The sequence below is a fragment of the Gastrolobium bilobum genome, unplaced genomic scaffold (genome assembly GCF_033153095.1).
Source record: "Gastrolobium bilobum isolate Gb01-03AN ecotype WA unplaced genomic scaffold, APGP_CSIRO_Gbil_v1 utg19336, whole genome shotgun sequence".
Lineage (NCBI taxonomy): Eukaryota > Viridiplantae > Streptophyta > Magnoliopsida > Fabales > Fabaceae > Gastrolobium > Gastrolobium bilobum.
In genome coordinates this window covers 173,470-199,504 of record NW_026896246.1, presented here as the reverse complement: position 1 = coordinate 199,504, position 26,035 = coordinate 173,470, and the positions used below count along the sequence as shown (strand labels likewise).

General features: G+C 34.4%; 1 protein-coding gene across 1 annotated transcript; it reads left to right on the top strand.

The window, feature by feature from the left end:
• Positions 1–3,832: 3,832 nt before the first annotated feature.
• Positions 3,833–10,903, top strand: LOC133298439 (uncharacterized). The gene is made up of 7 exons (XM_061497730.1): positions 3,833–4,279; positions 7,286–7,462; positions 7,563–7,709; positions 7,924–8,025; positions 8,120–8,190; positions 8,298–8,365; positions 10,342–10,903. The coding sequence occupies exons 1-7, from the start codon at positions 4,043–4,045 to the stop codon at positions 10,569–10,571; spliced, it is 1,032 nt and encodes a 343-aa protein (XP_061353714.1). The 5' UTR covers positions 3,833–4,042; the 3' UTR covers positions 10,572–10,903.
• Positions 10,904–26,035: the final 15,132 nt, after the last annotated feature.

Sequence of the window (26,035 nt, the reverse complement as noted above, 5' to 3'; positions counted from 1 at the left end):
CTTAATTACTGTTATTACTATTGTTATTTTTCTTTTATTTATTCAATCTTGTATCTGTAAATCTCCCATGAATATTGCTTTTCCTTCTCTCAACAAGAAAGGTATCATACATAACGAAGCGATTAACTGTTTGCTGTCAGATTGAACCTACTATCCTTGAGGAACATTGTCAAGATAGTTTAAGGCATTAATTAGAGTTCTATCCTCGTGAGAACGATAATCTGGGCACTAATAGTTCCTTTATTACTTGATGCGTGCACTTGCGCACTTGGGTTGAAAGTAAGAGAACATAAGTGTTTTCTCTTACTGAACTAGAACGTTCTCCATCATAATATATTTTTCACCCAACAGCTTTTGACCCAACAATGCATTTCCCAAGTCGGATGATTTTCATCTCCCTCAGCAAAGTTAGCAACTAGAGAAGCATGAGCAGCAAACTTTGATGGAAGACGGGGAGAATTTAAAGCAACTGACCTCACAGGTAATGGAACATCCTCCGATCCGGTAAATTCCACATACAACTCGAGAAAATCTTTCCTTGACTGGTTGAAAAATTCTTCCATTATCATCTCCACGTCTTCATCCTCAACCACTTGCAAACTAATGTATTGTTCAGATTGCCATAACCTTATGGTGATCTGAGATATACATTGGTTACCTTGAAGGCTTAACTTCTGACGAATTCTCTGATGCAGTTCGTCAATGGTTGCGTTACGTTTGATACGTGTCGGCCTTTTTACACCTTCAAACATGACACCTTGTCGACCTTCTACCTTCCTACCATTGTAATATAACACAACACGAACAGAATCAGAATGTGAAGTCATTTTTAAATGGAATAAGAAATAAAATAAAAGTACTAAATTAAAGATAACAATTGTGTATGTCAGGTGTAAGAATGATGGTAGAGAAGTGATGTGAAGAATGCATAGAGTGGTTGGGGATTATATAGAGATTTTTGGCCCATTCACGCCCAGGGGGCGTCATGGCCGCATGTGTCACACCCAAAATGGGTGTCACATGTGACACCCCATTTAGACGTCACCCATATGGGTGTCACACTTAAATAGGTCGTCACATGTGACGCCCATTTTTGGCGTGACATTGTGCAACAGATCCGTAATTTTTTCAAAAACTGTTATAAATGCGTAATTATTTTATTAAAAAATATTAAATTAATTTTTTTGCCCACAAATTATATTTGAATATTGAGTGCACCATTCACCCAATATCGAAATATGATTTTCGCGTGTAAAAATTTTATTTGAATGACGCACGCGAAAAGAATGATTAAAAATATTAAGAAAAACAATTATTTCAACTTTCTAAGTGGATCCTCTCTTTTTTAAGCTGGAGGCTGCTTATAATCATAAGTTAGGCCAAATAGATTTTGAGAAAAAATTTTATAACAAAAAACTCTTTTTTTATAATGAAGAAAAAACTGAAAGTTAAAAGCTCCTAGGAGGAGCTTATTTTTAAGCTCTTATATGTTTTTTCTTGAATTGTGTGCTTTTTTTAAAATGAAGAGTTATAAAGACATAGATGGGTGTAATTACCAAATAACTTTTAACTTTTTTTAAGCTCTTAATTTTAGCTTTAGAGGGGTGTATTGGATTGAGATTTCAAAGGATTTTAATAGATTATTTTTGGACAAAAAAATTCGTTGGTATTCTATTAGGATTTTAATGGATTAAAAAAAGTCATGTGGTATTCGATTAGGATTTTCAAGGATTATTTTAGAATCCGTCCAAATCCGTTGGTATTCAATCACAATCTCGTGGTATTCAAAAATCGGACGATTTTAATGTATTTTCTATTGGTGTGGATTTCGTGAGACTTTTTAGTGAAAAATATAAATAGGATGTCTCTCTCACAATCTCACTCTAACCCCTAGGATTTCTTGAGATTCTTTTATTGCAGTGTTTTCTTCTTCCTTTGGCAGGTTGACTGCTCGAAATTGGGTTCTGCCATGGGAGCTTCGTAAAAAAAAAAAAGAGATCATATTTGTGAGCGATTTTCATCACAGAACAAACTGAAAATAACAAATCAACGAGATTTTAATATAATCTATCTGAAAATAACATATTTTTGGGCCATTTTTTGAGAAATTTTGAAAGTTTAAAAAGTAATTTTTTTCATGCTGTGGGTCGCGGTTTTTCTTGGCACAAAAATGTGTGATTTTTGTATTAAAAACAACATAAAATAGTGAAACAATAACAGAGAAACTAAAACCCTCAAACCAATTTTCGTTTTACATCAATGAAACAATATCAATTTAAAGAGAGATTGAAACTTTCATAATATGAACCCTATATTTTGTAACAATACATTCATGAACGAAATTCCTTCATTATAGAAAATGATTTCAAATAATTTTTGTGTCAATAGATAACTAAAAGCTTGTTTCTCAAAAGCCCCAAAGCAATTTGCGATTTCAATGTATCGATTGAAATTTTTTTCTAAACTTTTGTATAATTAAACCCAAAATTTCAGATTCAAAATTTTCTTAGAATATTCAATGAAAATATGCATATGATATATGGTTAGAAAACTCTCATCACGTAAAACAAAAACCCGAAGATTTTCAAGATCTATTGCAAAAAATTTCAAACGAAATTTCATCATGAACTTTTGGTTCTATATGGAAATTCAGAATTATTTTTAAAATTAAAAAAAATTGGATCTTATAATCATATATGCATAGCTTTGATACCAAATGAAAAATATAATTTTCAACCCATTAGATATGTGAAAAGCTGTTATTTAGTAATTTTGAATGTTTGTTAAAAATTATATTATGTTTTACTGATTGAGAAAATTATATTAGGTTTTACTTTTTTTTATTAATTACATTGCATTTCTTTGTTATTTTTTTATGGGGAATATTATAGTTACAACCTATTTTTGTTTACAACCATATCTTAACCGTTGATTTCCATCAATCATCGGTTATTATTTTCGTCAATCAAACTCATTAATTAATATTTAATTTGCAATGAATGATAATCGTTGATTGACAAAAATCAATTGTTAAGATATGATTGTAAACTGTTGTAAACAAAAATAAGTTGTAAGTATAACCTTTCCCTTTTTTATTGACTCATGTAATTTTGAATATTTGTTAAAAATACATATGATTTTCTAAAATCTTATAAATCCATATCGTCCTTTCAAATCTTATAAATTCTTTTAAAATTCAATCTTATGAAATCTTGATTGTAAAAAAAGTCTTTTAAATTTTTTTTTTAAAGTTTTTCCAATTCTAAATAGTCTTTTAAAATATATAAGATTTTTTTAGCTCAAAAAGAGTCTTTTAAAATTCTAATTCAATACACCTTCCTTAATTTATAAGTAGCTTCTGGTTAAAAAAAAGAAAGAAAAGATTCAAATAGGCTGAAAAATATGATAAATATAACCGTTGCAAAATTATTAGAGTAAATACCCTTTTTGGTCCTCAACAAATTTTACGATACCTGTTTTAGTCCTTAGCAAATAAAAAGGCCCATCGTGGTCCCTACAAAATTTAAAATGAACTCATTTTAGTCCTTTTAAGGACTAATATAAGTCTTTTTTGAATTTGTTAGGGACCACGATTTCAACTAAATGAGTCCATTTTGAATTTTCTAGGAATCATAATGGGCCTTTTTATTTGCTAGGAACTAAAACGGACATTGTAAAATTTACTTAGAACTAAAAATGGTATTTACTCAAATTATTAAGGTAGAAAATTATTAACGTAGACTGAAAAAACACAACAAGCCTCACAATTCTCGAAAACGACATGCCTAACACACTAAACCACCAAAAAACCCTAATTGTTCCAAAAACCAATTAGAGGTTAGAGGGAGAGGGGTTTTCTTTGCACCCTTCAAAATCGGAAGCTTCTACCTTTATTACAAATTCTTCTTCTTCTTCCATATACAATTCAAACCCTTCCCACCGCAGTTTCGATGTAACATCGTATAAATTCTAAGCACAGCCAACTCTGCGAGAAGAAGATACACAGTGATATTTGATTTCGAGTTTCTGGGTTCCGTAAAATATGGAAGCTCGTGTGGGGATGGTTGTCGAAGGGGGACAGAGAGCCCTTAACACCGCCCAAGGGGCCACCGTTGATGGCGGCGGCGCCGCCACCACCACCACCACCAAATTATTGTCGCAAAACAGCCAGCACCAGCACCAGCTTGGAACAGTGCATCAGCTTCTCGCTGGTGGCATCGCCGGTGCTTTTAGCAAGACTTGCACCGCACCCCTTGCGCGCCTCACTATTCTTTTTCAGGTTCTTTATTTTTTTTTAATTATTTTTATTTTTGTTTTGAATTTGTTTGAATTATTGTTTATTTGGTATGTGATGTGGGGAATGAGGTTTCTGAATTTCGGCTGAATTGGACTGATGGATTTTGGTTTCTGGGTTTAGTTGTTTCTTTTTTTAAATTATTATTGGCTTTAACTTTAACGTTTCTAAAGTGAACGTAGATAAATTATTTACATTCGCTCTCAAAACGACGTCGTTTTGAGTTGAAAAATTAAAAAGTATAATAAAAATACTATTATAACCTTGAAATAAATTATAATTACAAAAATACCTTGATTTCTGCCCGTCGTCGTTTTGGGCTCAATGTAGATAAGTTATCTACATTGACTCTGTAGGAAAAACGAACCCATTATTATTATTATTATTATTATTATTATTTGATTTGATTTGATTTATTTTTTTTGTTTTTGGATTTTCGTTTGACTAGGATGAGTGATAGGAATGTGGTTTTTGAGGTAGTTGGTTTTGGTCTCTGGTTTAGTTGGTTTGGTGTAATGAACCTTGTACCTGGGTGTTTAGTTGTTTTGGTCCTTTTGGAGCCAATATTGGTTTTGAATGCATTTTTCTTGAGGCAACAAAAGCCGAGCTAATGATAGCTCCAATTAATGGCTCTGCCAGTTTATATATAAGCTCTGTGTATGAGGTGTGGGTTGCAAGTGTGAAACTTCAATTCAGCTATACATATATATATATATATGAAAAAAATGTTTCTGCTGAAAAAGTTTTTTCTACCACACACGTAAAAGTGAGTGAGTTCCCCTAATCTTTTCTCGCTCTTCTCTTTTTGTGGGACCCATTCACTTTTATGTAAGTATGACAGAATTTTTTTTTATGCGGTAAAAGAAGTGTATATATATATATATATATATATATATTATTGACCATTGATCCTATTTATATCTGTTGAGAATATAGTCCCACATTGGTTGTATGGGCAACTAATGTGAGGTTTATAAGGCCTTGGGCTTTCCCACCCTTTGAGCTAGCTTTTGGGGTGGTGTATCCCAAGGTTCTTTACATGGTATCAGAGCGTTAGAAATCTCACCGCCTCCCACTTTCTTTGTAGTAGAATTTCCACATGTAGATGGCTTGTATGTTGTCCACCCTTCAAGCCCAGTGGGCTCTCGTGTGAGGGGGCGTGTTGAGAAATATAGTCCCACATTGGTTGTATGGGCAACTAATGCGAGGTTTATAAGGCCTTGGGCACTCCCACCCTTTGAGGTAGCTTTTGGGGTGGTGTATCCCAAGGTTCTTTACATTGTTGAGATATATAGTCCCACATTGGTTGTATGAGCAACTAATGTGGAGTTTATAAGGCCTTGGACACTCCCACCCTTTGAGCTAGCTTTTTTGGGTGATGACTTCAAGGTTCTTTACATGGTATCAGAGCGTTCGAAATCTCACCGCCTCCCACTTTCTTTGTAGTAGAATTTCCACATGTAGGTGGGCTTGTATGTTGTCCACCCTTCAAGCCCAGTGGGCTCTCGTGTGAGGGAGCGTGTTGAGAAATATAGTCCTACATTGGTTGTATGGGCAACTAATGTGAGGTTTATAAGGCCTTGGGCACTCCCACCTTTTGAGCTAGCTTTTGGGGTGGTGTATCCCAAGGTTCTTTACATTGTTGAGATATATAGTCCCACATTGGTTGTATGAGCAACTAATGTGGAGTTTATAAGGCCATGGACACTCCCACCCTTTGAGCTAGCTTTTGGGGTGGTGACCTCAAGGTTCTTAACATGGTATCAGAGCGTTCGAAATTTCACCGCCTCCCACTTTTTTTGTAGTGGAATTTCCACATGTAGGTGGGCTTGTATGTTGTCCACCCTTCAAGCCCAGTGGGCTCTCGTGTGAGGGGGTGTGTTGAGAAATATAGTCCCACATTGGTTGTATGGGCAACTAATGTGAGGTTTATAAGGCCTTGGGCACTCCCACCCTTTGAGCTAGCTTTTGGGGTGGTGTATCCCAAGGTTCTTTACATGGTATCAGAGCCTCGCCTATAGTCCCATATTGATTGTGTGGGCAACTAATGTTGCCTTTATAAGGCCTTGAGCACTCTCACCCTTTGAGCTAGCTTTTGAGATGGTGTAACCCAAGGTTCTTTACATGTAAAGAACCTTGGGATACACCACCCCAAAAGCTAGCTCAAAGGGTGGGAGTGCTCAAGGCCTTATAAACTCCAAGACGAGGATCGAACCCGGGACACGAGGCTCTGATACCATGTAAAGAACCTTGGGATATTCAACCAATGTGGGACTATACATCTCAACACGCCCCCTCACACAAGAGCCCATTGGGCTTGAAGAGTGGATGATGCAACAGGCCCAGTCTACCTGTGCTAAGAAACTCCACAAGAGAAAGTGGGGGGCGGCGAGGTTTTGAACGCTCTGATACCATGTAAAAAACCTTGGGATATATAGTCCCACATTGGTTGTATGAGCAACTAAGGTGGAGTTTATAAGATCTTGGGCACTCCCACCCTTTGAGCTAGCTTTTGGGGTTGTGTATCCCAAGGTTCTTTACATGGTATTATAGCCTCGCCGCTCCCTACTTTCTCTTGTGAAATTTCTTAGCACAGGTAGGCTGGGCCTGTTGCATCATCCACTCTTCAAGTCCAATGGGCTCTCGTGTGAGGGGGCGTGTTGAGTTATATAGTCCCACATTGGTTGTATGAGCAATTAATGTGGAGTTTATAAGACTTTGGGCTCTCCCATCCTTTGAGCTAGCTTTTGGGGTGGTGACCTCAAGGTTCTTAACAATATCTAACAGTCTTAATATATTAGTTATGTGAGTGCCACTGGTAGTCATTATTGCAAAGATCTAGATTCTGTAATTTTCTTTAATTACATATGATTTCAAAATGTAAGTTGATTGATATTGTATATATCCATCGTTTCTCTTCTTGATTAAAATAAAATGCATTTCTTTTAACTGGTCTGTATCGGACTGTTCTATGTCTCTTGACTTTAACAGGTGCAAGGAATGCATTCTGATGTGGCAACATTGAGCAAGCCAAGCATTTGGTTTGAGGCTTCACGTATTGTGAAAGAAGAAGGATTTAGAGCATTTTGGAAAGGCAATTTGGTGACTATTGCTCACCGTCTCCCATATTCTGCCGTCAGCTTCTATGCCTTTGAACGCTATAAGAATGTAATATCTGATGTTCTTTCTATAATGTAAGTGGTTCAGAAGTTGTGGCATGTATTCTTATAGCTTAAATTAATTTCATCTTCTCTTTATTGTGTTGCAGCTGTTACATTCACTGGTGGGGGAGAATTCTAGAGGTAATGCAACTGCAGACCTCTTTGTGCACTTTGTGGGTGGTGGTTTGGCAGGTATAACAGCTGCTTCTGCCACATATCCTTTGGATCTTGTGAGAACACGACTTGCGGCACAGGTAATTAGCAATTTTTGTGAGTTGAGAATTGTTGGAGACTCTTTTCAAGCCCTGAGTTGTTTCCATGAATGACTTAGATATATTTTGCATGATCTCTATTGTTTGATTGAATCGGATCCCATTCATCATGATTTTCTGTTAACTCTCTTACCTTGAGTGCTGATAGTCTCTTTTACCTAGAGTGTTGAGACTCTTATATTATATTCCTTCGCAGAGAAGTACCATATACTACAGGGGTATCTCACATGCTTTCAGTACCATCTGTAGAGAAGAAGGTTTCTTGGGTCTGTATAAGGGACTTGGAGCGACATTGTTGGTATGCTCATGATGCATTTTCACTTGTTGGCTTCTTTATGTTGATCGTGCTATATTTTTATAATTGACATAACTAATTATTTTGTGTGATGCAGGGCGTTGGGCCCAGTATAGCTATAAGTTTTTCAGTTTATGAATCATTACGTTCTTCATGGCAGTCAAAAAGGTGAATTTCTAAAATTGCAGGGAATTAGGAGTATTTGTGCTGAAGATATCTTATGGTCTGTGCATATGATTTTGTAAATATTAATTTTCTGTTTCTTTTGAATATAGGCCTGATGATCCTACTGCCATGGTTAGTCTTGCCTGTGGCAGTCTTTCAGGAATTGCATCATCAACAGGTGAGTGCTTGTTGATAGTGGTTATCTCTAATCTGAGTATGAATTTCTCAAGTTTTTAGATAGAATATTCTGCTTCCTGTGCCTGCTATGATATTACATGTATTTATATTTGATGCTCATTTAGTTACTTTTGTTGTATGTGATAAGATACGATTATAATTGTGATGCTTGGAAATTCATAGTCATTTATCTGAATGTCCATTTGGTTGTCTTGCTACTGTTTCTCTTCCCTTCTTCAAGGATTGAGAATGCATTTTTTTTAAGATTTTAGTTAAAATGCTACATATTTCCTTCCTGCTTTGATTTTGCAGCTATTATATTAGTTGGTTCTATATTTTTATACATTTAAGGGAAAAAAAAACTGTCGTGGAATGTGAAGCTGGGAAGAACTGTTTTTGCAGCATGTTGATTTGGTTGCCTTGCTTTCCTTTCTAAGGGATCAGTTTAATTATTTGCAACTTGCTGCTTACGTTAATTATAATCCCATTTCCATGCATGCACCTTCCTTCCCAAAGAAAGTTTGGCTGCTTGCAGTGTTTAAGAAGGTGGTTAAAAAAAAAAAATGTTCTTTTCAAAAAAAAAAAAATGTTTGTTCAATTCTTTTTTCTTAATTTCTGTACAATGTACAAACTGTAAATCTATACTAAAATTATTAACCCCTTTTCTCACAAACCAATGCTTAAGGATTGCATGTTGCAATTTGCAAGTTTGTTTTTCTTCCTCCCTGATGTCGGATTAAAGTCCTACGATAAAACTATAGCACTCAAGAAATATCGGGTGGAAGAGGATGGGTATAACAGATCTGAAACTCTGCCTTTAGAGGTATAGTTTCCGTTTCTAAAAGAACTTATTGACATTAACCGTGATTCAATATAATCATGCCCCCTTAAATCCTAGCTGGAAGGTAATGCGGCCAAAACATACTGTAGGTTACATAATCAAAATTTTGCTATAGTAATATAGCCACAATCTTGTGAACAATACCCATCTCAATAGCCAAAACACTAGTCCGTATGATCATAATTGAAACACCCATCAATCTTGACATACTTGGAAGTGCAGGTACATTTGTTTTCCCAGCCAGAATCATAGGATTGGGCTGTAACCATTTTGCAAGTTTGACTACACAGCAGTTCAGTTACCTGTCTTTAGTGCCTGGCAAACCATGTTAACAAATTATAATATATGCCTGAATATTTTTTTATTTTTTTTGCGCACTATAGTTTGTTGGTATAAATTATTTTCCTGGGTGGGAAAGTTGCTTTTGGAAGTTCTATTCTTAGGGTGTGTTTGGTACAAGAGAAATTTTTTGGTATCCGGAAATCACGATTAATGGGAATACAATAGAAATTGAGTTTACTTGGAATCTTACGAAAAATGTGTTTGGTTTGCCAAAATATTACCGGAAATATTGGATAAAGATTACTGATTCCATGTTTGGTTTAGAACGAAATATGACTTGGAATATGAGGTTATTTTACAAAAATAACTTCAAACTATTTTTACTTTTGTAATTGATAGATTGGGTCTAGGTTTTTATGTGTGTTGGGGTATTTTTGTCTCAAAAATTATTGTTGTGCTCTCCCTTTACTTGGTATTCTGAATTACCATATTATTTTTGGTAATCTAAATAGTGATTTTTCTTTATAAATCAAATTACCGGTAATCCTTGGATATCCGGGAACTGATTTTTGTTCCTTCTACCAAACATGGTAATTGGGTTTACCAAAGAAGGTTTACCAGTAATCCTTTTGAAATACTTGTACCAAACACACCCTTAGTGACATGATGTGGTGTGCCTTCTGGTGTAAGCTGACCTTTTTTGAATGTATTAATACCCATAAAATGACATTGGTTAGATAGTGTAAGAACTTGTTTTCGCTGAAAGAATATACACTAGTAGATAAGATAATATTTCATATTGATCATGATTCATTACCTAACTTTTTGTGTTTAATGTCTACTGCAACATGCAGCAACATTTCCTTTGGATCTTGTAAGGCGCAGGATGCAGTTAGAGGGTGTCGGTGGTCGAGCTCGTGTCTATAACACTGGCTTGTTTGGGACATTTGGGCGTATAATTCAGAATGAAGGGGTACGTGGTTTGTATAGAGGCATTCTGCCCGAGTACTACAAGGTTGTTCCTAGTGTGGGCATTGTCTTCATGACATACGAGATGCTGAAGATTCTTCTATCTCCAAGTTAGTAGCATACTCAATTGCCAAACGTCCATCATTATAATGCTCATAGTTTAATTTTTTTGAAGAATACAATTTCAGGAGAATTTGATCTCTTAGAAAATGAGATGCTAGAACATATCTTCTACGAAGTTTTGTTGAGGTGAATTTTGCTGTCATTGCCAACACATTTATCTGTGTATAGGTAGTTGTAACTTGAGTGACACCAATTGTACCCACGTCGAAATTTAGGTTGAAACTATTTTATAGTTGATGATTATATCAACAAAGCAGTTTTGTTGTGATGGCGCAATTTCTTTTTTGGTACTATTTAGAGAACATGTGGAAGACTTGTTACAAATTTAACAAAATACTTGCTGTGTTAGTAGTATAAGTTGATTTTCTTGTGACACAAATTACAATAGTCATTTTGATATCATATTTTATTATTTGAGGAATTTAAAGGGCAAATCCGAATGCTCGAAGATCCAAACTTGCGAAAATGAGAATCGATTGTACATACCATTGCCGTTACATCTTTGTAAGGAGATTGTTTTTCATATTTGAACCTGTGATCTTTCGATCACATGGAGTAGCAACCTTACCGATGCTCTACCATTTGAGGAATTTTGTCATAAAAAAGCAGTTGAATGATTGGGGATGTTTGGACCTAAAATGACCTCTAGGTATGTTTTGATGAAGGAGCATGGCATGTAATAAAGTAAGGCTCGAGCCTAGGTACTTTTGGCTCTGCCTCGACATAAATAAGAAAATAAGCTTGAGCTCATCTCTTGTTAAAAAGCTCAATAAGTCAATATTGAACACGACACTGGGGCCGAAGATCAATAGAGGCTTATCTCTTTATAATTGCTTCCTCCCTCAATGGACAGTGGTGGAGAATAGAGATCAATGTTTTAAAAATTGAGCTAGGTCATGGTTCAATTGGCTCAAGCTTAACGAGTTAAATTTGTAGTTCTGAAAGCATGTAGAATTAATGTACACATAAATGAGCATAGAACTTTTGGAAAAGGTTTATTGGGTGGGATTTCCTCTAAACCTTGTAACCATATAACACAGCCCACTACAATATATCATAGATATTTTATTATTTAATGATATAGCTGAGTGGACAAATGATGTATCGTTGGAGTGGACCCATGCTAAATTTTGCACACCTAATATCCTCAAAAGAGAACCGTATCCACATCATTAATCTTTTGGAAAGCAACCCTGAATTGGAAGAGCAATCATACGATTATTGGAAAGAGGAAATTAGCATAGTTCACAAGGACTCTAACCATGTACGCAATAACCATCACACCACCTCAACACTTCAATCGTGTTATTTTTCTCCTACGAACCTTAGTAAAATTTTGTATTGTATATGGTTACCAAACCAAAGCCTGTCTTTTCAAGCTTTTACGAACTAGAATAGTAAATGTTTAAGATTGTGCTTCATTTTGGGGGTTCATGGCTAGCATTTGAAGAATGTAGAATTCTTGGGGGCCCAACTCTACAACCTGATCCGAACACAATAGTAAAAAATGGTTTAGTAAATTGATACGCATAAACAACTCAAACGAGGTTAACAGAACCCCATAACAACTAGAATCACATCAGCAAAACATAAACAACTTCAAAACCAACAAAACAATTATTAACATAACAATCAATGCCAAGTTACATAAATATATTTACGTTGTCGCAAGACACAATATACACAATCTGATATCAATTTTTCACTTTGATAAAGTAAAAAAAATGAAAGCACAATCTTGAACAAAACAAAACTCTGTTCAAGGAGCAAAACTAAAATCTAACCATAAATTCCAACAGTGCTTTGGAACCTTTAATCTGTTAAGGACCTTGGGATACACCATCCTAAAAGCTAGCTCAAAGTGTGGGAGTACCCAAGACCTTATAAACTTCACATTAGTTGCTCATACAACCAATGTGAGACTATATATCTCAACACGCTCCCTCACACGAGAGCCCAAAAGGGCAAGAAGCGTGGAATTGCACAGGTCCAATTTTTGGTTTACTTTTTTGTACTTTTTTTTTTTTATTTTTAATTCCACTTTAAAGTGGGAGGCGGTGAGGGCTCAAGCTCTGATACCATGTAAAGAACTTTGGGATACAAACACACATTACCAACATCAATCAAATGAATTCATGTCATTATCACCTATAACCAACTCAGTAACCGAGATTATCCATTCTCATGGCACTCCAACAACCTTTCATACTTATCAAACACTTTGCTATTCCCACTGCAATTATCACAACAACATACCTCACATCCTCACAAGTATCACGAAGCTTTGTCTTCGGGAACCCTTCAAGAATCCTACTCAGTTCACCACGTTCAAACAAATGATTAAGCACATCAACCCCACCAACACCTAAAACCCTTCAATAATATCTGCGTGCACCATGGTTGCTAGTTTCCACTAACTAATTGTACGAGTTTGGTGGAAAGAGGCCATGTGATGAGGTTTTAAAGACAGCAACAATAATCTATGCAAATAACATTTTAACTCGTTGTTGATATATTCTGCATGAAAATAAAGAAGAAGAAGAAAACACTCGTTGAATATAATTAATAGTCAGTAGGGTATTTAACCCTCACAAAAACCTTCAAAGATGAAAATAAAGAAAGAAAAAAAAAAAACACGTTGAATACATTAATAGTCAATAGGATGCTTATAGCGCTCGACCACTTGGAGGATCAATTTAGTGTCTCCACAAATTAATACTAGACTTTTCAGCGTATTATGTTCTCACTCACTCACTTTTTGAAAAACTTTCCAAGAGGTCACTCATCCCATATTGCTCAAAATCAAACACGCTTAACTACGGAGTTCTTAATTTATGAGCTGCCGAATAGTAGATGCATATTAGTAGTATAGGTAGTACATATTAATTCATTTAAGCCATCATCAATTATACAATCCTATACTTGCACAACCTCTAGATCTCTCTCATTCGAGTGTTGATACAATTCATTCATGTACCCCTCCCGCTGGAAGCCTACTGCCATAGCCCTCATACCTTAGCGGGTTTGGACTCCAAGCACTTGGATTTTCGACTAGTAGCGCAGTCCAACCCAGTTACCAAAGGACTATCTACTCCTTGTCCTCGTCAACGCCCGAGATGTTACGTACTCTTGGGGTATTTAATCTTAGGGGTGTGCATAATGTAGTTCGGTTCGGTTTTCTTTGCTGAACTGAACTGGAAAAAATGATTCAATTTGGAGAAGTGAATTGGTTTATTTTTAGAACCAGTTCAGTTCAAAACTAGTTTATAATTAGTTCAGTTCGGAACTAGTTTTGAATTAGTTTGGGTATGCATGACAACCATTATGTTCCCTTGGCACTGTTTCTAAAAATAAATAATTTTTTTCTATTTATGTGCCTTGGAACAGTTTCTAAGGAAAAAAAATGTATTTGATAACATGTTCTATTTTTATTCCAAGAATGAAAATTGCATTTGGTAACACAACAAATTGTATAATAAAAAATAATTCCTATTAAAGTTCAATATCATATCAATATTCTTCACATAATTTCAGAAAACACATCATGCATATAAACCATCCCTCCATGAGGTATGGTGGAACCATCAATGGATAAAACCGAGGACACGAAAGCTTACATGTAGTGCCAAAATCCCTATCCAAAGGTTCGGTATACAGAGACACACCAACAGTCACACAATCCGACAATTGCAATCTGTTTTGTATGAAAACGTAATTAATATTCGTAAATCCCAATTTCCTATCCATTGAGCAATGTTTTCTTTTTCATTTAGTGACTTAAATCCCTTCTAAATCATAATTATCGCATATTAGTCCTCACTATATTGGTATTAATATTTTCCAGTAGCAACACTAACTCCCTAGGGTATCCTACCCAATTTGGGACTCTCCCACGCATAGGAACCAGTTTCTGGTCATTCTGAAAGGTGGTAATCGATTACCAAATAGGGGGTAATTGATTACTACACACGGTAACCGATTACCATGAACAAGGTAACCGATTACCATGAGCAGGGTAATCGATTACCATTGCACAAGATAATTGATTACCATGCGGACAGAACACGAAAACTGCAGAATTTTCTGCATAATCTGCGGGTTCAATGACTTCCAAGGGTCCAAGGTCCGATTTTTATCAAAACAGCAGTTCAACTTACATGCTTAAACATCATTATACCATATTTTACATGCATCATTAATATTTCCACACTTTACTTCACAAACTAATTCATTTTCAAGAAACTACAAAGGAAATGACTTGTAGTTACCTAGGGACCTTTGAAATCAAAAAAACGGGGAAGCTTTGAGGACTTAGGAGGTGCTCCAAGTCACTGACTTGGTGGTGCATGAAAATTCCACTGCAAGGTAGGTTCTTTCCTCATAAAGGTTGGTTCTTGAAGCTCCAATTGAGGTGAAACAAGTTTTCACTTCCACAACAATGGAGGTAGCCCTTTAATGCCCCAAAACAGAACCCCTAACCTCACAAGAACACTCTTCCCACTCCCCAAATACATGCTAACAAGTATGCACAATGATGGAAGAGGGTATTCAAGAAGAAATGTGAAGTTTTGGGGTGTAAGTGAAGAAAAACTCAATCTTTCCAATGGAGTAGAAGGTGGCAGCCAAGAGCTACGTAGGAATTGCAAATTTCTGACCTAGGTTAACGTGCCACTCTATTTATATCGGTGTGCTCACTAATCAATAGTATTAGTTCTAATAGCTCCGCTAATAATTTTTCTACCAAATTTAATATTCTGAACCTAGACATTTTCTAGGAATTATCATAGCTGCTATTAGTTCAGATATCTCCGCTCATTATCTTTGCTGTAAACTTGATATCCTTGACCTAGATATTTTTCTAGGAATATTTGTATTTTTCTTACAATTTTTTGGAATACTTTTCCGGTACACATTTATACTGTAAAACAGAACCACTATTCGCACTTTTCATCAGAAAAGTGATTTAAGCGTTATTCAACCTTCTCGATAAATATTCTAATCTTTTTATATTTATCCAAGGTCAATTACAGAATTATTTCCTAATTTCATAATTAAATTATTTAAATTTCTAATTTAACGATGCGGGTTCTTACAATTTACATCTTATAGCAAGGTGTTGAGTGATAAGGGAGATGACCTCGGGTGCCTACTTGGGAGTAGGAGGATGAGTTTCTCCGGTTGTATCATGAGTTTATGGACAAATAATTTCCTAATTTAGCGATCAAAAGTCTTAAAAGATAGGGAGAGTATAATAACTCACACCATTAAATTGAATACTTAGGAATTTTACATAATTAAGAGAGATTAATAAGATAAGAAATATAATAATTCAATAAGTTATTCCCGGAGTGGGAACCACGTTCAGTAAGTTGTTGCATAGTAGGAACATCATTCATCAAGTTATTCCCAAAGTGGGAACAACGTTCACAGAGGGGAAACAACGTTCCCGGGTTGAAAACGTTATAAAGTTACTTTTGGGAGAAAAGTGCAAATAGGAAAAAATTTGAGGTAAAAATGTAATTTTTCAAAAGTTACCCAAAACTTGAAAATAATATAGTGAATAATTATTAAATCACTTTGGTGACTGTTGAAATTTGTTTTAGATGATTAAATCATGAATTATAGGAGATTATAAATGAGTTCATTAAGGACAAGTTGGTAATTGGCCAAATAGATATTTTTGGTTGAAAGTCAAAGAGAACCACTTATTAAGTATGCTTAAGACTTAAGCTATCTTCATTTCTCTTTATCTTTCTTGTAAGAGAACAATCCGAAAATAGTGAACTCCATTTGAGAGAGAGCTTGAAACCTAGTTTGAGTTCTAGTTAATGAAATCCAAAAGTTCCAACACCAAAAGTGCTTAGAATCCTACCAGGAATAAAACCCACCAACTAATTTTCCTTGAGAGGTCTTGTAGAGAGAGATATTTTCTTCCTAAAGCTTAGGAAAAATCTTGAAGTTTTAGAGTTTGAAGAGGGTTTCAACTCATTAAAGAATGGAAAGTATTTCCCTCTTCATCCTAGAGGGATTTATAGTAAGAAATAATAACTCATTTCAAGTTTCCATAAAGATTTGACAAATCTAGGTTTTTGGTGAATAGTAACTTCATGAATAGTATTTTGTGGTAGGAATTTGACTTGAGTTATGTTGAAAAGAATGATGAGGTTTGATTTAAATGGTGAAAAATTGTTGAAATAACCATTCTAAAAACCTTTGTTATTTTCCAAAAACTAGGCCATGATAAAGTGTTGAACACTTGTGTTTTAAGGTTGGATTAGTTAATTGATGATAGATTATTGGTTGTTTGATGGCATTGTGTGGAGCTAAAGGTCTTTCAAGTGGAACATCTGGTGGTGGATCAAGCAATGGAGCATGATCTTGATTCTTGAGTGATTCAAGAATATGAGTAAGTTACTAAATTAGATTTCTTGTTGGAATTGTAATTAATAGCTTAATGATTATAGTATGATGTCTGGTGTGATCATACATACACCTTTGTAATAGGTGGTACTAGTGAGAAACTAGTGTGGACCTTGTGGTTTGAACACTTGGATGGATTGCATGAGCTTAAAGAAAGAATTGGGAAGGAAGCTACTTGAGGTAATCTTTTGCACCTTGGGATTTATCCTTTTATTGTTCCACCAAACCTAGATGGGTTTTGGTTTATGTGGTTTGTGCAATTAATTGTGATATAATGCATGATATGTGTTGCTTGGTGTGTGGTGTAAGATGGTTTCCTTACACGGGTATGTGGCAAGATGGTTTCCTTGCGTAATTCGTACGGTATGTTGTATGATGCATACACTAGTATGTTGTAGGATGGTTTCCTTACGTAATGCATACATTATTCTCTGGCTAGTAGGATTATTTGTGTTGAGCGTCCTGTTGACGGTATGTTTACCAGGAGGGATGGCTAGGACCATGTCATTTGTATATCCTGTGGATGGTGTGAGCACCAGGAAGGATATTAGACTGTTATTGCAACATTGCGTGCATGCATATATTTTGTATTATTCTGTTTATTGCTATTATGCCTAAAGTGAACTTTGGGGTGAAGGAATCCTCCAAGGACCCTTAGTTTATTAAGATGTTTATTTCACCCCGTGTGGGGAACCATATTTCATGTACAGATACTAATGATGTTGGAGCATTACGTGGCAAGAGTCCAGGATAGAGTTTATTGCATGACATTAGACTGCGATGATCCTTTTTGATGTACATAACATGTGTAGGTATTTTGGAGAGCATAGAGTTTAGCTATGCATATTTTGAATAAGCCTATGTACATTTGTTTAGAAGAACATGCATAGGGTTTATATGTGTATGCTTGTGTCATTAGAAAGATCCACTGATGGATTATAGAATTAAGCCTTGGAAAGGCTTATATTACGTATGAATTATTACACAATGTCAATCAGGTGTAAAATGAGCTAGGGAAAAAATCTCATATGAGTAAATGCAGCCAAGTGTTGTCACTTTTATTTTTACATGTATGATCGACTTAGAACATCCATATCTCCTTCTGCCAAGTGTCAGTGGTGCATCGCACCAACCAAAAATTAGCTAAGAGGTACTTTGATCCTTTGCCTCCATCAAGTGTCTTTTGAGTCATGTAGCTTACTAACTTTATTTACCTGAAGGCTGTTGTAACATCCCGGGCACTGACGAGGGCGGAGAGTGATCGTCGGTGCGCAAGGGCACAGACAAGGAGCGGCTCCTGACAGGCTTTATGTGGGGGGTTACATGAACGAATGAATCGAATCGACACCCGAAAGAGAAGGATTCCAAAGACTGTGCAGGTATGAAACTGCACAATTTGGGATAGCTTATAAGAATTAATTGGTACTACCTATACTAACAAGATGCATATACTTTTCGGTAGCTCAGAACGGAAGAACTTCATAGTTAAGCGTGCTTGACTTGGAGCAATTCTGGGATGGGTGACCTCCTGAGAAGTTTTCCAGGAAGTGTGCGAGTGAGGAAAAAGCACACTGAAAATTCTCGTGTTAGTATGTGGGGATAGTCATTGATTCTTGAAGCAGTCGGGCGTTACAAGTGGTACCAGAGCAGGGCCTCTCTTACAGTACGGTGTGGTTCGAGGACGAACCAGGCGGAAGCTGGTGGGCATGTAACATCCCAGGCGCTGACGAGGGCGGGAGTGATCGCCGGTGCGCAAGGGCACAGACAAGGAGCGGCTTCTGACAGACTTCCAGCGGGGGGTTACATGAACGAATGAATCGAATCGACACCCGAAAGAGAGAGATTCCAAAAACTATGCAGGTATGAGACTAGACAGTTTAGGATAGCTTATAAGAATTAATTGGTACTACCTATACTAACAAGATGCATCTACTTTTCGGTAGCCCGGAACGGAAGAACTCCATAGTTAAGTGTGTTTGACTTGGAGCAATTATGGGATGAGTGATCTCCTGGGAAAACTTCTCAGGAAGTGTGCGAGTGAAGAAAAAGCACACTGAAAAATTTCGTGTTAGTATGTGAGGATAGTCATTGATTTTTGAAGTGGCCCGGATGTTACAGCTGTGGCATCCATCCTTTGTTTCATATCTCGGTATTGAAGCAATATACTGGTCAACATAGTATGCCAGTGCTTGACTTACCTTTGGTGTTCCTTTAAAGAGATAATGGCGTGCTGGCGTGCAGTGAGATTTTTTTACTTAATTTTATGGTGGTGGGGGCTTGCTGTTGTGAACGTAACAGGAGAGGAATTTGTCCCATTCCTAAGTTAGGGCTTGCCGTAAGCCTCAGCAAGGGCTGAAATTGGAACACCAAAGACATTGAGACTTTGGTGTAGAGATAATAGGTTTTTCAGTTTGTTTACCCTATGGAAGATTAAAGATACAGCTTCAACTCTTCATATAGTATATAGTGTTAAATAGCTGGGAATTTATCAAAATAGGTGAGACCAACCGTATGGAATATTATAAAAGTATCAGATGCAAAGGATTGCACTATAGTTTATTTTTATTAAGGGCTTCAAAATTTCTACACAACAGAAGAGTGGACAGATATTCTATGAAGTTAACCAGAAATAGTTGGAATACCCCAATGTTTTTTTGTGTTGGTTTTCATGTTAAGTTTTTAAGGAATTGATTTTATTTTATTTTTTATTTTTTTTGGGGTAAACTTTAAGGAATTTTTTCTATAATTGCAAGAGTGTTGGTTTGTGTTGGTTATCGAGGAATGTAGCTATTTCTTCCTTCTGCTTTTTAACATTCTCTCTATTTGTGACATAAATTAACCTCATACTTTCTTGGGCCATCAAAAGATTATCTCAACCTTCAATATCATTAACCGAAATTCATTCCTTTAAGTATTTTAGCCTACAAAATTAAGGCTCCTTTAAGCCAATTTTGTTCACAGAATTAAAGCTTACTCGTGATTTTAAGGAAAATGTAACTTTGTCCTGAAAATTTTGATCTTTCAGCGAATATTAGTTCTTTTATCCGCTCTTTTGCGAAAGTGAATAAAATTCACCCCCTATACTTCTCTCTCGACCTCTACTTTTTGTCTAGCATATGGAGAATCATTGTTCCCACTTTCACGTTTTGGCAGGGAAAAAAAAGAATTTCTTAGAGGGAAAAAAACTTGTTTGCTAGTGTCTAATTTTCAATATAGCATCACTGGTAACTAAATATATAGGCTAGTTAACATATTGATAATTTCTTAACACTTGTGCTGTATTTTTTTTAATTTTTTTACAGTAAAGAAAATGACCTTCACAATCAAAGTTTATTTATTATAAATTGTAACTAGAAAAATGTATAAGGGGGAAATGGAAGGATAACTAAGAACAAACCCCTTTGATAATTAAATTAGGAGAAAATGTTTTTCTTGCAAAGTTATCTCCTACTATCTCAAAATAACGTTATTTTGAATTTGAGAAAAGAAAATAATAACATTTTGGAAATTTTACTTCTCTCTTGCAACATGAGGTTTTCTAAAATGACCTTTATTTTTTATAAACTCCAAAATATATAATTTTGGGTTTCGAATTTCAATACATAACTTTGTAACAAGACAAATATTAAATCCTTAAACTAAATAAGATAATTTTAAACTACATACTTTAAGTGCATGAATGTGTGAGAAATTGGTAAAATGGAGAGAATTGTGAAGAATATCTGTATTTCTTATTAATGTAGTGTACAGGGAACTTTACCCTTGGGTAGAACCCGAGAACTGTACATCGTAAGTACAAGAGTAGTACAATATACGAATGTGGTGCAAATAATTAATACACAAATAAATCACTTGTGAGTGTACAGGGAACCAACTTATGTTTACAAAACAAAGTACAAATGAGCAATGTGATGATGAGCTTAGGTGAACAAAATGACAACCAGATCAAAAAATCCAATCAAGATCAGATGAACGCCACAAAAGATGTGTTGGTCAATGAAATAATAATCAATATCAATATGTTTGGTGCACTCATAAAAGAAATTAGAAAATATTGTGCGATTAATTTGAAACTCTTAAAATATAAGTTAAAATTTTTTTGGGAGTAGTAATTTAATCAAAAATTTAAAAATGACTTTTTTTGGAAAAAGCATCGGAAAAAATATAAGGTACTATTTTTGAGTATTTTCTGCTCAAGAAAGAAATATCAATGTGTAATAAATTAATATGGAGTGCCCTAAGCTTAAGGAATTAATTAAATATTAAGTATTAGCAGAAAAATACAGAATTTGATACACTCGAAATTCAAAACGTATTTTTTTAAGTAATTAACCTTAACTTCATGCCATAGAATCACCACTAGTTTTATTTTTTTGTTTAATTTTTTGGTAAGTGGTAAATCCTACTCTATAGGCTTGGTGAAGGTGGTAGACTCTATGCAAATAATGGTGGATACTATTACAGTTACTTTCGCATCTTTCTTTCTTCTAACGTAACATTATCATAGTAGTGAGTAACACAAGAGAATCAAAATCCTATTAGAACGCCTACGCACTTTTTTAAGGACTAAAATGACAAAATTAACTTCAAAATATATTTTTCTAATCTTTAAATACCACTATAAATTCCTAAGATCAAGGAGCCACAATCCAGCGCGCTACAAACATTCTACTAATACATTCTTTTGCTTTTTGTTCTCTCTTCTACTGCCACTGGTTCCAATCTTCTTGGAAGAGTCGGTATTGGATCAGGATCAGGTAATCTGCATCCTGAGGATTGAAAACAGTAAGTTTGTTTGTTTTTAGTTCTCGGGATGTAGATTACGTCTTCCATATGACCAATGAAGAACATTTAAGTCAGCTTGATAAAGTTAACATCCTTAATTTCTTTTTTTTTTTTTGGATTACAAACATCCTTAATTTCTTATTTACCTATTATATACTCTTTTCGTTTATTGTGTTAATTAGATTGCTCTACCCATTGGTGTTCCTGTTCCTTGAAGGAGTTAATGGTGTACCATGAAACATTGCTGCAGACAAAATTAGAGTTTCTACTTTGTGTTTATTGTATTGGATTGCACAGTTCTCACTCTTATTGTTGTTGAATATGACTCCTACTTTATACTTAATCGAAGACTTATGTACCCCTAATGCAGATACGTAAGGGTAAATAGGTTAGGTTAGGTTAGACTTTGACTTAAATAGACCATGTCTGTGTAAAAAACATTAGGTCTGGTCTGTTGGCATGTGTATGCCTCAGATTATAAGTCTGGTCTGACCTATATTTAAAAAATAAAAATTTTAATCTAAGTCTGTTAGCATGTTTAAGCCTATTAAACAATTAACAATTAAAAGAATAACTAAAATAATTTCACTGTATCATTCAAAATTATTAAAATAACAATTTATTTTATTTTATTTAAAATAAATAATATGATATAGGCCTACATGTAGGCTTATAGACCTGACATTTATAAAAAAACGTATAGCCTATTTTCTAAATATATATTTTTTAAAATCTAAGCCTATTTTATTTTACTATTTGTAATAAATCATGCCTAGTCTAATATAGGCTAGACCGTAGGCCGGCCTAGCCCATTTACATACTATAAAGAGTCTTAAGTTTTTCTCTGGTTTCTTTTATTTAGAAATTTGAGTTTGAGATCGTGAATAACTATTATGACTTAGAATTTTTTAAGCTTATTCATATTTTCTATTAGAAAAAAATGTATATACTGTTCTTCTGCTTACCCTATTGTTTTTCCTATTTGCGATCAATAATCCTTACAAGTGTATTCGATTGCAGCGCACAGTTATCCATATCAACTAACCGTTGGCGGAAGTGTGGCAGTATTGCCTGATAAAGTGAGTATACGTGACTGCTTTTCTCTTTAAGATGTTTGAAATTAACCACTAGGTTAGAAAAATATTTTTCAATGAAAATTTGGTATATTATTTACCAAAGTTAATTAGAAAAAACAATCCATTTAATTTTATTTATTTTATTCACCCATTACCAGAATCTCATTTTTTCCTATTTTTAGTAAAAGACTACCTCCTCGCATAGTATTTAGTACTGAAGATGTGCTTCTAGCTGAGTCAATTTTTAATCACTTGAGTATAGCTTGATGTAACTTGGAATGCAAAATGGAGATGTTATACACTTTTATATGATGCGACAACGATTGCTTCTTTCCTTGATTTTAAAAGGTACAATTTTCATACGGGTGATCTTTTTTTCTATTTTTTTTTTCTCTGCTGTTTGTATTAGTATGGAGTGGTAGCAGTGATCTCTTCAAAGTAGTGAAATATTGAGAGAAATTCTTTTGTAATATATATAAATCAATAGAAGCAATTTTCTTGTTCCATCTGTTAATTTTATTGTCCATGTGACAGACAGGAAGATCAATTAATCTCAATCATGGCAATTCTTGGAACTCACCAAAGAAGGAGCAAGTCATAGCGAGCGAAATGCCATGATATATCATATATTTTATATGTTATTTTCAAATTATTTTATTTGTTACTATATGTTATTTCTTTAAGCCATACAAGGGAAATTTTATTCACCTTGTCCCGAATCAACTTTTTCAGAACATTTGTTTTTATCTAATTATTTTAATTTTTATATGTTAACCAACGTGATCCTTTTACGTGTCATTCTCATGTGTCAACCTAACATGAATTTTCCTGAAATATAAATTTCTCAACCGATTCATTGATTGCTCGATTAATTCGGTTGAGTGAGGCAGGATTACCAGTGCGATAAATATCTCTCAACCAAATTGTTAACACAAATACATACTCAAACTCAAATTCGAGATTATTGGTTAAACTGAAATAACCTTATACAAATTGATGGCATGTTTGTTGGTCCTTGAAATATAATCTTTTCAGCTTAGACGAGAAAAATATTCGGGAGAAAAATAACGTAAAAAAAGCTTTAGTAATCATTCATTGAGACAAATGAGACGAGGAAGCCGCGAGGAGAGGGAAAGGCATGAGCATCGGTGGAGGCAACACCATCAGCAGACAAGACGACTAGAGAATCATTCTTTCATCACTTTTTTTTGTAGGGTTAAGGATAATTGCATAATGTTATAATTATATTAATAAAATATAACATTGTTCCATTATTTACTCCCAATGTGTTGGAAAGAAAAAAGGGAGAATAAGATATTGTGGAGTGGAACCGAGTCCACCCTTTTTCATTTCTTTCCATCCTCTAGTAAAAAACATAAAATAAAAATTCAAACAGTGCATCATACTATTTTATTTCATTCCATTTATTTCCACTCCTTATCACAAATTTAAGCATAATCTTACCTACTTGTTAGCAAAACTTTTTTTCATCGCAATTATGCATGGTAGGTCGTTAGATTGGTTTGACTGAAATTCTTTATTGAGCACGAAGCATGTTTGCAGAGAAAATTTACTACGTTATGAATAAGATAAATAAAAATAAAAATTTGACTTATTGAAGAAATCTGACCTCAAATGATTTTATTGAGAAAATTCGACATCTTACACAAAGTGCTTTTTCTTTTCAAATAATTCTTCTTATGATTTTTTATTCCATGTGATGAGAGTTTAAATAGACAAAATACAATTTGAAAATAATAATAATTACCCACTACAACAACTAAATAGATTGGACTAAAATAAACTATCCCCTATAGCACTTACCTAGTAACTACCTAAAATCAATGCACTAACTTAAAATAAACAACAATTTAGAAAATAATAAAATAACAAAATCATAACACATTCTTTAGAATTATTTATAGTTGATGCTTTTGGATTTTGAAACTGTACGATTGAATTGATAACAAAAGCTATTATGAGGTTTTAAACTCAAATAGTCATTTTTCTTTCTTTTGTGAGGTTATAGTGGCACTCTAAAACTTGCTCGACTTTTTGTTTGAGATGGTATTATTGGAGTGTTTTTCTCCATTAATTTTTGGTAGCTGAGCACACATTGCATTTATTGGTGCATGATTTAATGTCTGAATAACCACTTCAATAAATGCTACTTACCTTGTAATTAGAGAAGATTTTAGAAGAAAGTAAAGTATCACACTCACCTTTATATAAAGATATGAAAACCTTTGTAAAAGTTTAGCTTAGAAGCATGTGAGAAACCCTCTAAAGAGAAATTTGTGTGAATGACCTCTTTAGGAAAAAACTTTGCAACTATATATATATATATATATATATATATATATATATATATATATATATATATATATATATATATATATATATAAGGTATTCGTACACCGATGTAAGAGTTTAGAAGTATTACACTCAATCTTGACCATTGATCCACTTGTATCCAATGGCTAACATTACCAAAAAATTTAAGCCCTTGGATATAAGTGGAATCAATGGACAAGATTGAGAGTGTAACTTACACTGGTGTAAAATGATCCTGACCTATATATATATATATATATATATATATATATATAGGAGAATGATCCGTTTATAAATTTTTTTTACCAATTACACTAAGTATGACCGGTCATACACTCTTGATTGAAGTATAACCGGTCATACTTAGTGTAGTTTGTAAACAAAAAGTTTATAAATATAAAGGAAAAGGTTATATTTACGAACTTTTTGTTTACAGACTACACTAAGTATGACCTGTCATACTTCAATCAAGAGTGTATGACCGGTCATACTTAGTGTAATTTATATATATATATATAAAGATGAAGGTTATATTTATGATTTTTTTGTTTACAAACTACACTAAGTATGACCGGTATACTTCAATCAAGAGTGTATGACCGGTCATACTTAGTGTAATTTGTAAAAAAAAATTTGTAAATGAATCATTTCCCATATATAAAAGTTATATAAGTGAGTTAAATAAACCAAATATAATTTGAAATTTTAAATAAGTTAAGTTTAAACTTTATATTTGACTCATTTAAACAAAAAATTAAAAGGAAAATCATAAGTCTTGTGTTTTAAACAATGTTATTAAAATCGCCTCGACTTTTTACCCGATCGAGGTATTGGGTCACTG

What these genes read in the sequence shown, in the direction of transcription:
- LOC133298439 (XM_061497730.1), top strand. Translation starts at nt 4,043, where the DNA reads ATGGAAGCTCGTGTGGGGATGGTTGTCGAAGGGGGACAGAGAGCCCTT. An exon ending in TCTTCATGGCAGTCAAAAAG is followed by an intron (nt 8,191 to 8,297) that starts GTGAATTTCTAA and finishes TTTTGAATATAG; the next exon opens with GCCTGATGATCCTACTGCCA. An exon ending in AGGAATTGCATCATCAACAG is followed by an intron (nt 8,366 to 10,341) that starts GTGAGTGCTTGT and finishes TGCAACATGCAG; the next exon opens with CAACATTTCCTTTGGATCTT.